The following is a 12,201-nucleotide window of genomic DNA, read 5'->3' as shown; positions in this document are numbered from 1 at the left end:
TAGAGGAGACAGTGGTGCATGCATAATAAAATAAAGGTTATGACTAGGCCAAATGGGATTTTTGGCGGAAGTGATTAAAAGTGTATTTTTGAGAAAAAAGAATGTGGTTTTGCTTCCTTCATATTTGACTGTGTGTGGACATGTGATTGTATTAATGTGTTTTAAATCTCTTGGATGTTTTGTTTTGGTTAATTACTTGCTGAGATGTCATAATCTCATTGTGGTATATTACCCTACAGTTCCGTCTTATGGTACCGTAGATTCTGACGCAGAACCTGAGTATGAGCCCGAAGGACCGGCTCCTCCAGAGGCATGACTTGTTGATATGTTGATCAGCATTATGGGATTTGTTTCCCTTATATTATTTCTTTTCTTTAAATTATTTTTCGGATAACTGTATATATCTTGTAAAGATATTTTACTGTTTTTGAACAATTCTGGTACTTAATAAAGAAAGACCTTTTTATTTCTCCGCTGTAAATATTATTTTGTACACTTATTGCATGTTGTACATACTCTGAGCACGGGTCGTTGGGGTGTGTGATCCCTGTGGTCATCATCTCGGTGTCACGAACTCCACTAAAATAGCATGTGGGGGTCGATGGTACCACACCTTTTCTATGGGCATGGGTGGGGCGCCCAAATTAATACTAGTTGGCAACGCCTCGACCAATATTGGGGGCAGTGAAGAAGATGAACGCAGGGAGCAAGGATCCACCCTGAGTTCTCTCCTCGCGACTGTAAGACCCCAGCTACTGACCAAGAGAGGGTCTCCATCCCTTCTCCCTTCCCTTCCTCATTCGGCTATGAGGAGGATTCCCCCACTTCTCCTAAAAGAGGTGGGTCCTCCTTAGAAGACGGCGGGGTTGATCAAAGGGACGTGGGTAACGGGGACTTGGTCGACGCTGAAGTTGGGAGGCAAGTTGAAGGCCTAGAGACGTTTGTGGCTGAGTTGGGGAACCTGGCCACCCATTCCTTTCCCTTCATGCTCCCTGTGAAGGAACATGTGAGGTCAAGGAGGTTGGACCCCCGTGTGCCCTTTCCTCTTCGGGGTCAGTCGTGGAGATGTCAAAAAGCTTAAGGAGCATGCTCTCTCCGGTACTGTGTTTGTTTTTACTTAGTATGGTTGCTTTTGTATGGAGTCATTTTACTTAGTCATTTGCTTGTGTAGAGTGTTGACGAGCTGGCGGCTTTGATTGTTGGTTAGCGTGCTGAATTGGAGGATGAATTTATGGAGCGGGTAAAGTTTGGATACTACGCCAAAAAATTAATGACTGGCCGAGAAGACTGAGATGGAGTGCTACCTGGAACAGGCCAATGGGCACATCCAAAACTTGGAGACTGACCTCAAGTTCCTCCGTGTTGAAGTGTACGAGCTTCATGGTGAATTACTTCGAGCTCAATCCATCTAGGCGCGTGACAGTTTTGCCTTGCAACTGTCCGAGTCTGAACAAGCGTCTGCTCAAGCTCAGGCATCTAGGCTGAGTGAGGCACTGGCTACCTCCCAGCGATTACAGGCGGACACCAAGAAGCGTTCCCAAGAGTCTTCTCAGGCATTGTTTGCCTTGGAGGAGGAGCGTAAGAGGCTTGCCCTAGAATTGTCAAAGGAGAAGGCATCACGTGTGGAGGAGCGCATGCAGTTCAACCTCCAATTGTCCAAGGCATAGGAAAATCATGAGGAGTTGCAATCGAGGTTTACTACCAATAAGAATGTTCAGGAGGATAGTATGCCGCCCAGGGCAAGATAGCTCAGAGTTTGCGGCATTTGAATGCCACTGTCAAGAAGCAGAAACAACAGTTGGAGGGGTTGGGAACCCAGTTAGCTTCTGCCAACGGGGAGTTGGTCCGTTTGCACCCTCAACTGGCTGTTTCCAAGGCTGTTAGGGATCAAGCATTTGGGTACGACTATGGGGCTAGTATGGCTCACTTACGAGCTCACCTCTTGGCTAACCCTCGTACCAATCTGAAGAAGCTGGACTTAGAGGAGTTTCAACCTGACACCATGTCTTGTCAGTTCGTTGACGCCTTGAGATGCAACACTATGCCCGACGCCTTTCCTACCCTAGCATCCTCAGCCCGCCCTAGTGGGGCCCATAATGTTTGTGTTGTTTGTGCAAATTTTAGTTTTTGTATTGGTGTTGAACAATGTTTGGCCCTTGAATTGGCCCTTTGTGTGTAACAATTGGGCCCTTTGTTTTGGCCTTATAGTCTCTATATAGTACAATTTTGTGCCTCAAGTACTTAGTTTCGGAATGGGCTTATGTTGTGGGGGTTACAGTGCCCTCACGCCCGTTTTGGCCCAGCTTGCTTATAAAACCGGTTGGAGGATAAACGAGGTGACCCTCGGAACAAGTCCAACTATTGTGGGGCCGTGAGGTCTTTTGACCTCCACGCTCGTTTGTTTGCACCGTGAGTTAGACTTTGCACTGATGACTAACTATTGGGGGGTCGTGGGGTCTTTTGACCTCCACGCCCATTTGTTTGCTCCGCAAATTAGACATGACACTGGTGGCTAATTGATGAGGGGTCGTGGGGTCTTTTAACCTACACGCCCTTTTGTTTGCACTGCGAGTTAGATTCAACACTGGTGGCTAACTGTTGTGAGATCGTGAGGTCTTTTGACCTCCATGCCCGTTCGTTTGCACCGCGAGTTAGACTTGACACCAGTGGCTATCTGATGGGGCGTCGTAGGGTCTTTTGACCTCCACACCCATTTGTTTGCACCGCGAGTTAGGCTTGACACTGGTGGCTAACTGATGGAAGTTGTGGGGTCTTTTGACCTTCACGCCTGTTTGTTTGCACCGCGAGTTAAACTCGACACTGGTGGCTAACTATTGGGGGTCATGTGGTCTTTTGACCCCTACACTCGTTTGTTTGCACTACGAGTTAGACTCGACACTGGCGACTTACTAATGGGGGGTCGTGGGATCTTTTGAGCTCTACAGCCGTTTTATTGATTTGCCTCTTTAAAAACATACATTCTTGAAAGGATGAAAAAGTAAATACTTAAAAATAAGTCCCTAGGGATAGAGCCTCTTCAAGTGCTCGGCGTTCCATGAATGCGGCAAATCCTTTCCCTAACTATTCTTGGGCTGTAGGAGCCTGGCCGGTTGCAGGCTACAACTATGTAAGGGCCCTCCCATCGTGGGCCAAGCTTTCCCTCGCCTTGGGTTGTTATGCATGTCTCCCTAAGCACCAAATCGCCGACTCTAAAAGATCTAGGCCTGACCTGTTGGTTGAAATAGCGCTCAGCCTTCCTTTTGTTGAGGATATTTTAGACTTCAGCCTCCTATCTCAGCTTCTGTTTGGCCTCTGCCAGCCTCGCTTTTATCTCCGCTACATTCATCTCTTGGTCACAAGTTGCTTGAGATCGCGTAGTAGTTGGCATGTAAAAATCACGCTGAAGTCTGTAAAAATCTCACATATGGCAGCACTGTAATGGACATGCTTCACACCACCAATTACTCGAATGACCTGCAAAGAACAACCCAACGACACTGGTTGCCGAGGATAAACTCCGATGCTTAAGTTAGAGAAGTAATCTCAATATAATAACTCAATAATCATTAGAATTGTATTTGTTGCATTCATGTACCATTTATAAAGATGAACAGGGGCGTGTCCAGGAAGTAGATAACCATCAATTCCCTGTATTCATCTCTAATTATCTCTTAACTAGGGATGAGGAGATAACTACTCTGATTTATAGGGTTATCAATCTCAAGATAACTGCTTTCATCTTTAGAAGTTATCACCTTGCGTACGACGTTGCTTTCCTTGTTGATATCATGCTTCAGCGGGCTATTGGACCACGGGCCCCGTAGGTCAACATAGCAAGTTGGGCCTACTCATGGGCTCTGTATTCAGAAGACCCAAATATCCCATCCGAATAAGATGAAGGAACCATTGTGAATGCTCTAAGATTAGATATAAGGATTTGTTTGGATGTAAAACTACGCATACGTAATTGGAAAATTCAGACCAAATATGCATCTAAAAAATATTGCTCGGATAATTCCATCACTACAACATTTAAGGCCTTTTCTGGTGAGCAAAATCATCGGGAGAAATCACAAAATTAGCCGCAAATAAATTTTTCCAGCTATTTGTAAATCCCGCAAAGTGGTCCCAATAATCTGGTCATAAATGCTATTTCTTTAGAAAAAAATATATAAAAATGATCACAAATAATAAGACATTAATTTTGGCGAACTATTTCGTCTCAAATAATTAAAATTTTAGCCGGAATTAATGATGCATTCGCATGAGGCGAAAGTCGCTGCATGCAGATGATCATCAATGGTTTATGCATAAATTAATATGCAGAAACACCCAACAAGAATAACCTGCTGCTTAGGTTTAATTGTTTGGTCGACACTCAAAAAAGAAATTAACTGCATGCTTCTCAGATCAAATGAGATCAGATCAGATGATTCGTTTGTAGGTTAATTGGATCCTGTCGCTGAGTGAATCCCATTTATTTATTATATATATAGCACATGATACTTGTGCCATCAAATTTATCAAACTTCTTATTAGTTTATTTGTTTAGACGTCATAAAACTTCTTCCTCATGCATTATATAATTAGATGAGGGCTTTGATCTAATTTTGTGGTTGCTTTAGAAGTTTTCCAATAAACAATTAATTAATGACTTGTAGCCCTAATGGATGATCAGATCGAGGGACTTCAACCAGAATTAGAGAGATTTTTTCCCCTATTAATATAATTCGTACGCCAATAAAGGAAGGAAAATTTTAAATATAAATTCTACATTGTGGATACTATTTAAAAATATATAATTTTATTTTTTTATCTTTATATTTTTATATAGGTAAAAAAATAAAATTATATATTTTTAAATATAAAAAAATATAAAGATAAAAAAATAAAATTATATATTTTTAAATAATATATAGAATGTGAGTCTTTTTATTTAATACGACTCATAAATGAAACAAGACTTTTGTCTTCTTGGAAGAGGGAGTACCGACGTGTGCGTAGAAGCTGGGGCACATTAATTAAAGGCATATATATATATATATATATATATATATATATTGCTTATGAAATGATAAAACCATATTTTGAAGATTCGTACATATATATTTGTTTTGCTTAATGAATTACTAACTAGCTAGTTTTAATTTCTCTTTTATATTGACAATTACTGATTGGATTCATGCATGCATGTAACCTCCGGCCTATATATCCAGGGATACGATCCAGAGTCATGTTGTTTTTACTGCAACGTACGTACTGCATCTCCAGCTGTTTCAACAATAATTATCCACCTTCTTCGACCAAAAGTTTAAAGTGCTGTCAAATCGTATTAATGAATCTTATTTGTATTATGTTAAGATATATATATATATATTATATTATATAGATCAATTTAAATACAATATATTAAATTTATCGTGTCAAAATTTTAAATTCTAACACGACTATTAACATAATAAATCGTGTTGTGTCATTTTGACTCATTAGTGAATAATACAAAATAGGTTAACACGACCTGATCCAACCTGTTTATATAAATTGATTGAACAGACTCGAAATTAATCTATTTAACCTGATTAAGTTTAACATAATTTTATATAAATATTAAAATCACAATATCTATTAAAAAAATATAAAACTAATTATAAGTCCAAAATTATAATCCAAACAATAAAAATATTGAAATTAAAATCTCAACAATTTTATTTTTAAGTATAAAGATATAATTGTAACTTTAACTTTCTTAACAGATTATATCGGGTTGACTCATTATCTATCAACCCGTTAAGTAATCGTGCCTTAACAAGTCAACTTGTTTTGATCCGAATCCATTAAAATTAAACTCAAACTCGTTATTACCATGTCGTATTCGTATTAAATTAATAGGTCATGTCATATATTATCACTACTACATAAACTCACGAGATCTGATCAATTTGTTCCTTCCAGAGATCCACGTACACCGCTCGTGCATCTGATCAATATATTGCTTAAGAAAACAGTTTCATCGTTTTTCCCATTCGGCTTTTCACCTAATTAACCTTAACAACCGGCCCTTGAAACCTTTAGATTTGGATTCATTCAACCATCTTATATTATTATTCGTTCGGCAAACAACTCACTTCTCCTCAACTAGTTAGAATGTTGTCTTCTTCTTGACTCAAGAACGTTCTGGTGAGAGAAAAGTTGTGTCCTTCACTTTCGGTGGAAGGGATCTTTGCCTAGGGCACGTTTTTTTACCTGCTTATTTTTTCTGTTAACTCTGTTGTACGTGTTGCTTTACTTCTGGTTTTGGAGCTTTGGTTCAAATGGATGAGGAACTTTCAGAATTATGGAGTAAGTTTTCATTAACAGAAGAGGAAAGGTATGAAATTGTAATCACTGACCATGACATCGAGAACAATATGAAGAGAGGGAGGTTGTGTCTGGTGGGAAAAGTAATAGCTGATAAAAAGATTAATAAGGATGCATTCAAAAACACGTTGTTAAAAGTGTGGAAAGCCTGTGTTGGAGTGAAAATTCATGAGGTAGGAGACAATCTTTATGTGTTTGAATTCCAAACTGAGGAAGATTTGAATAAAATCTAGGGAGGTCAGCCTTAGTTATTTGATACTAATCTGGTTTGCATAAAAAAATTCGATGGTGTTACTCCACCAGCTGATCTGAATTTTAATTCCATTACCTTGTGGGTCCAACTTCATAATCTACCTCTTGGATGCATGAATAAGGAAATTGGAGGTAGGATTGGATCTACTATTGGTAAAGTTATAGAGGTGGAGGCTGATTATGATGGGAATTGTTGGGGAAAATGGATTAGAGTCCAAGTTGAGGTTGACTTAATTAAACATTTGATAAGAGGAAAAATTATGGAGCTGTTGGGTCAGAGAAGTTTTATTCCTTTTAAATATGAAAGGCTACCTAGGTTTTGTTTTAAATGTGGAGCTATTATGCATGGGGTGCAAGGATGTATAGGGAAACATAAACACATAGAAGAAACAAAGGATTACAATCTGCAACAGTATGGATCATGGTTGCGTGCTTCAAGCTCTGCTGCAGTTTCCAGCTATGGCAGCACCTCAGGTCCATCCTTTCATTCTTTTATAAAAACAGGGTCTTGTAATAAAGGGGAAAAATTTAGCTCAAAAAGAAATTCAGTTGGTTGAGGTGGAATCAAGTCAGGATTTGTCGAAGCATCATACAATAGAAGAGGATAAAGTAGACAGTAATGTAGGCCAGCTTCAAAGTGAGGATTTACTTGTGCTCAACAAGGAGGCAGAACCAAAAGAATTAGTACTTGATAATTCAAAGCTCTTACTGGAATAGTTAGCAGTTCAACCCGTATCAAATGTGGTGATGACTAGTCAGCCTGCTCAACTAGAACACCTGCAAGATCAACAAAAGTTGGGACCAGTTGAGCATATTCCTGAGGTATGTACTACTAGATGGAAGAGAAGGGCAAGGGGAATGCAAACTAATGAAGAGCTGAAACCTGCTATTCATGCTCCTAGGAAGAGAAGGCATGATGATGAATCTGATATAGTGATAAAGGAGAATCAGCAAGATAGTAGGGGTAAAAAACAAGCTTTATTATTGAGTCTTGATATATCGGCGGAGGCTGTTAGTCAGCCCCTCCGGGAGAAATGAGGCTTCTAAGTTGGAACTGCCGAGGGCTTGGCAACCCTCGGACAATTAGGGATCTTAGCCTGTTGGTTAAGATCCACAAGCCTAACATTTTGTTTCTTATGGAAACAAAATTGCAAAAGATGAAATTAGATGCTTTGAAACTGAAATTGGGTTTCCAATGTTTATTTTCTGTTGATAGTGTGGGAAGAAGTAGTGGCATGGTTCTGTTTTGGGCAGAGGATGTTCACATCAATATAAGCACCTACTCACAAAGACATATAAATATGTGGGTTGGTCAACCAGCAGATGAGTGGATGCTTACTTGTTTTTATGGAAATCCAGAAACAGAAAAGAGATATGAAGGGTGGGGGATCTTGAGACATCTAAATCGTCTTCAGCCTAAAAGATGGTTATGTCTAGGTGATTTCAATGAAATTCTATATCATAGTGAAAAGTATGGAGGGGCTCGAAGGGATGAAAAACAGATGGCAGCCTTTCAAGGTGTTTTTCAAGATTGTCAGTTGAAGGATTTGGGCTGTATTCAAGGAAAGTATACCTGGTCTAACTTAAGAGAGAATCATCATTTTACAAAGGAAATGCTTGATAGAGTCACTGCCAACTCTGAGTGGTGTGCAGCTTCTGGTGGGAGTGAGGTTAAAGTGTTAACATTACACTCTTCAGATCATTGTCCTCTTTTGATGACAATTGGGCAACAAAATATTTGGAATAGGCACCCAGTTCATCTTTGTAGATATGAGGATAATTGGTCTTTGTTCTTTGATTGTGAGGAGGTTATTACTCAGGCTTGGCATAGCCATGGCAGCAACAAAGAAGGTCTTTCAAAGATAAATACAAAACTTGAAGGATGCTTACAGATACTGAGACAGTGGAGTTATAACAAAGAATGGGAGTCTAGAGCCAGTATCAAACAGAAAAGGAATTCCCTTCAGGCTCTGCAACAATCTGTTACAGCAACATCAGTTCAGCAACTTAAAGAATTAAAACAAGAAATTGATCACCAGCTAGAAAGAGAGCATGTGAAATGGAAACAAAGGGCAAAAGAAATCTGGCTACAGAAAGGAGACAGAAATACTAGGTTTTATCACCTTTGTGCAACTCAGAAAAAGAAGAGAAATAGTATATCCAAGATTATTGATGAGAATGGAAGGACAGTTACAGATTCCAAGCACATTGGAGAAGCTTTTACTCAGTATTTCAAAGAACTTTTTGCAACCTCCAACCCCCCAAATATGGATAATTCGATGCAAGCAGTTAAAAGGAAAGTTAGTCAACATATGAATGAAACTCTTTTGGCACCTTTTAGCAAAGAGGAAATTGAGGATGCTGTTTTTCAAATGGGACCACACAAAGCACCAGGACTAGATGGGTATAGAGCTTGTTTTTTCCAAAAATACTGGTCTGTGATAGGGGAAGAGGTCAGTGAAGCTATTCTCAATTTTTTAAATTCTGAGCATGGTATGGAAGAAATCAATTATACCTATTTAGTGATGATTCCTAAATGCAGAAATCCTATTCACATGACTGACTATAGACCCATTAGCCTTTGTAATGTTCTTTATAAAATCATCACTAAAATGCTAGCCAATAGACTCAAACAGATCCTGCCTTTTATAATCTCTCAAAACCAGTGTGTCTTTGTACCTAGTAGGCTCATATCTGATAATATTTTGGCTGCCTATGAAATTTTACATTCCATGAGGACTAAGCTGAAGGGTCAAAAGGGATATATAGCTTTGAAACTTGACATGAGTAAAGCCTACGATAGGATAGAGTGGAATTTTCTTAAAGCAGCTATGTTGAAGATGGGATTTGATTTGAGATGGATTGATCTTATTTTGAGGTGTATTTCCTCTTCCTCTTTTTTTGTGTTGATGAATAGTGTACCTCAAGATTGTTTTAAACCCACTAGGGGACTTCGACAAGGTTGTCCCTTGTCTCCTTTCTTGTTTATCATATGTGCTGAGGTGCTAACAGATCAGTTAAGTGAAGCAGAACAGAAATGGCATATTACTGGGGTACCTATGGCCAGAGGACAGATCAAGATGACTCACTTGTTTTTTGCTGATGATAGTATGCTGTTCTGTCGAGCTAGTATTCAAGAGTGGGTTACTTTGAATCAAATTTTACACAAATATGAGCAGGCCTCAGGACAAAGGCTTAATAGAAACATGACTTCTTTATATTTCAGCAACAACACGAAGCAAGCAACACAGAATCATTTGTTACAAGTTGCTGGTTTGCGAGCCTCATCAAACATGGAGAAATATTTGGGGTTGCCATCAGTCATTGGAAGATCAAAATCAACTGCATTTCAAGGAATAATTGAAAAAGTGAGTAAAAGAATGGAAAATTGGAAGGTTAAGTTCCTTTCAAAAGCTGGAAAAGATATTTTAATCAAGGCTGTTGTCTAGGCTATACCTACGTATAGTATGAGTGTGTTTCTTCTTTCAAAAACTTTGTGTAAGAAGCTGAATTCTTTGATTTCTTCTTTCTGGTGGGGCACTCAGGACAAAGGAGCAAAAATTCATTGGAAATGTTGGAACTGTTTGAGTAAAAATAAAGCAAGTGGGGGACTTGGTTTTAGGGACTTGGTTTTAGGGACTTGATGGCTTTCAATAGTGCTCTACTGGCCAAACAAGTTTGGAGAATTCAGTAATCCAACAACTTTAGCAGCAAGAATTCTTAAAGCTATATATTTCCCACACAAATCTATTATGGAGGCAACAATTGGGTTTAGACCTTCTTATACATGGAGAAGCCTCAGTTCAGCAATTAATCTTGTTAAAGATGGCACGATTTGGAGAATTGCTAATGGGGAAGATGTAATGATATGGCAAGACAAGTGGATTCCTACTACTGAATCTGGTTATCTAAGGTCTCCAGTGAAATCTTTGTCAATAAATGCAAAAGTGTCTGAGCTCATTGATCCAGGTACAAAGTGGTGGAATTTACAAATGCTCAAGAATATTTTATGGGAAGAGGATGTGCAACAGATTGTAAGGATTCCTGTAGCACAGACTAACATTTCAAGAGATAAGAGGGTGTGGAAGCATACAAGAAATGGTTGTCTTACAGTTAAAAGTGCCTATCATTTATGTAAGCTGAGGAAAGATCAGAACAAAGGGGAAAGCTCAACACAAGGAGTGCACAAAGTATTATGGAAGCAAATATGGCAGATGAACACAAAAAATGCTGTTAAAATGTTTATGTGGCGTGCTTGTAATGATGCTTTACCCACAAAGCAAAATCTGTACAAGAAGAAAGTGATTAATGAACCTTTTTGTCCAATCTGTCAGTAGGTAGAAGAAACTCCAGCTCATGTTCTGTGGGATTGCCCTTCTGCACAGGATGTGTGGATGCTTGGAAGTAAGAAGTTTCAGAAAGCTGCATTTACTCATAAAGAGTTTGGTGAGATTTTTATGCACATGTTTCAGAGACTAGGTAATTCAGAAATCTCCTTATTTGCAGAAATAACAAAAATGTTATGGATGAGAAGGAACAAATTGATTTTTGAAGATAGCTTCACAACCCCTTCCATTCTGATGATGAGAGCAACACAGGAGTTCAATGATTTTCAGCAGCTATGTACTAAACAACTCAACTCCAGAAACCATGATAGAATGGCCCAAACAGATTTAGTTTATTGGCAACCTCCAGACACAGATTGGATAAAAATAAATTGGGATGTTGCTGTCAGAGAAAGAGGAAACAGACTTGGAGTTGGGATAGTAGTTAGAGACTCGGAGGGAGATATTCTGGCTTCATACATGCAACCACTACATTTTTGCTCACAAGCTGAAATAGCAGAAGCCAGAGGGTTAATTTCAGCTGTCAAGTTGTGTAAGGAGCTGAGTCTGCAAAGAGTAATCTTTGAAGGGGATTCATTGCAGGTTGTTAATGCTGTGAAACAAAATGCTCAGAGTTATGGTATGCTGCAATGTACCGTGAATGATGTGTATTTGATCTTGGCTGGTATTACTTGGAAGATTTCACATGTTAAAAGGGATGCAAATCAAGTGGCTCATTTGCTAGCACAAAAAGCTCTTCTGCAGAGTTGTGAGCTTATGGATGTTGATTGTATAAACCCTGATATCACTGATCTGGTTTTGGCTGAGAAGCATAGAGCAGGTTTTGGTACAAGTGGGTTTGCAGCAGCACAGTCGCATTTTAATGTCATAAACTTTTGTCATGAACAGCTAGTTTCTAATCTTGCACTCTTAGATCTTAATGCTGTAAATTATGGTAGTGGAGAGTATGCTCCTGACTTTTTCATTGTAATGGCTGAAGGCCATAGTATTAGTTGAATGAAATGTCGAGGGCCTTTTTTCAAAAAAAAAAAAAAAAAAACTAGTCAGAATGTTAAAATATTTTAACGTGAAATATTAAATTAGTATTTTCGATATCTTATGTACGATATATAATAATAGAAAAAGCCTACTCTGCCGCTTCTATAGTACCGCTCAAGTATATCGTTTGAAAAAAAAAAAACTTTTACTTAGTGATTAAAAAAGTAATTTTAAATATATTGGTGTATTTTTTATTTTTTAAAAATAT

General features: G+C 38.8%; 1 protein-coding gene across 1 annotated transcript; it reads left to right on the top strand.

Annotated features, from left to right (window-relative positions):
* The first annotated feature begins 10,361 nt into the window (after positions 1–10,361).
* On the top strand, positions 10,362–11,951 carry LOC121246799. Its single transcript, XM_041145084.1, has 2 exons — positions 10,362–10,688; positions 10,947–11,951. The coding sequence occupies exons 1-2, from the start codon at positions 10,362–10,364 to the stop codon at positions 11,949–11,951; spliced, it is 1,332 nt and encodes a 443-aa protein (XP_041001018.1).
* Positions 11,952–12,201: the final 250 nt, after the last annotated feature.

The sequence above is a fragment of the Juglans microcarpa x Juglans regia genome, chromosome 1D (genome assembly GCF_004785595.1).
Source record: "Juglans microcarpa x Juglans regia isolate MS1-56 chromosome 1D, Jm3101_v1.0, whole genome shotgun sequence".
Taxonomy (NCBI): Eukaryota; Viridiplantae; Streptophyta; class Magnoliopsida; order Fagales; family Juglandaceae; genus Juglans; species Juglans microcarpa x Juglans regia.
This window is presented reverse-complemented; position numbering and strand designations above follow the sequence as displayed.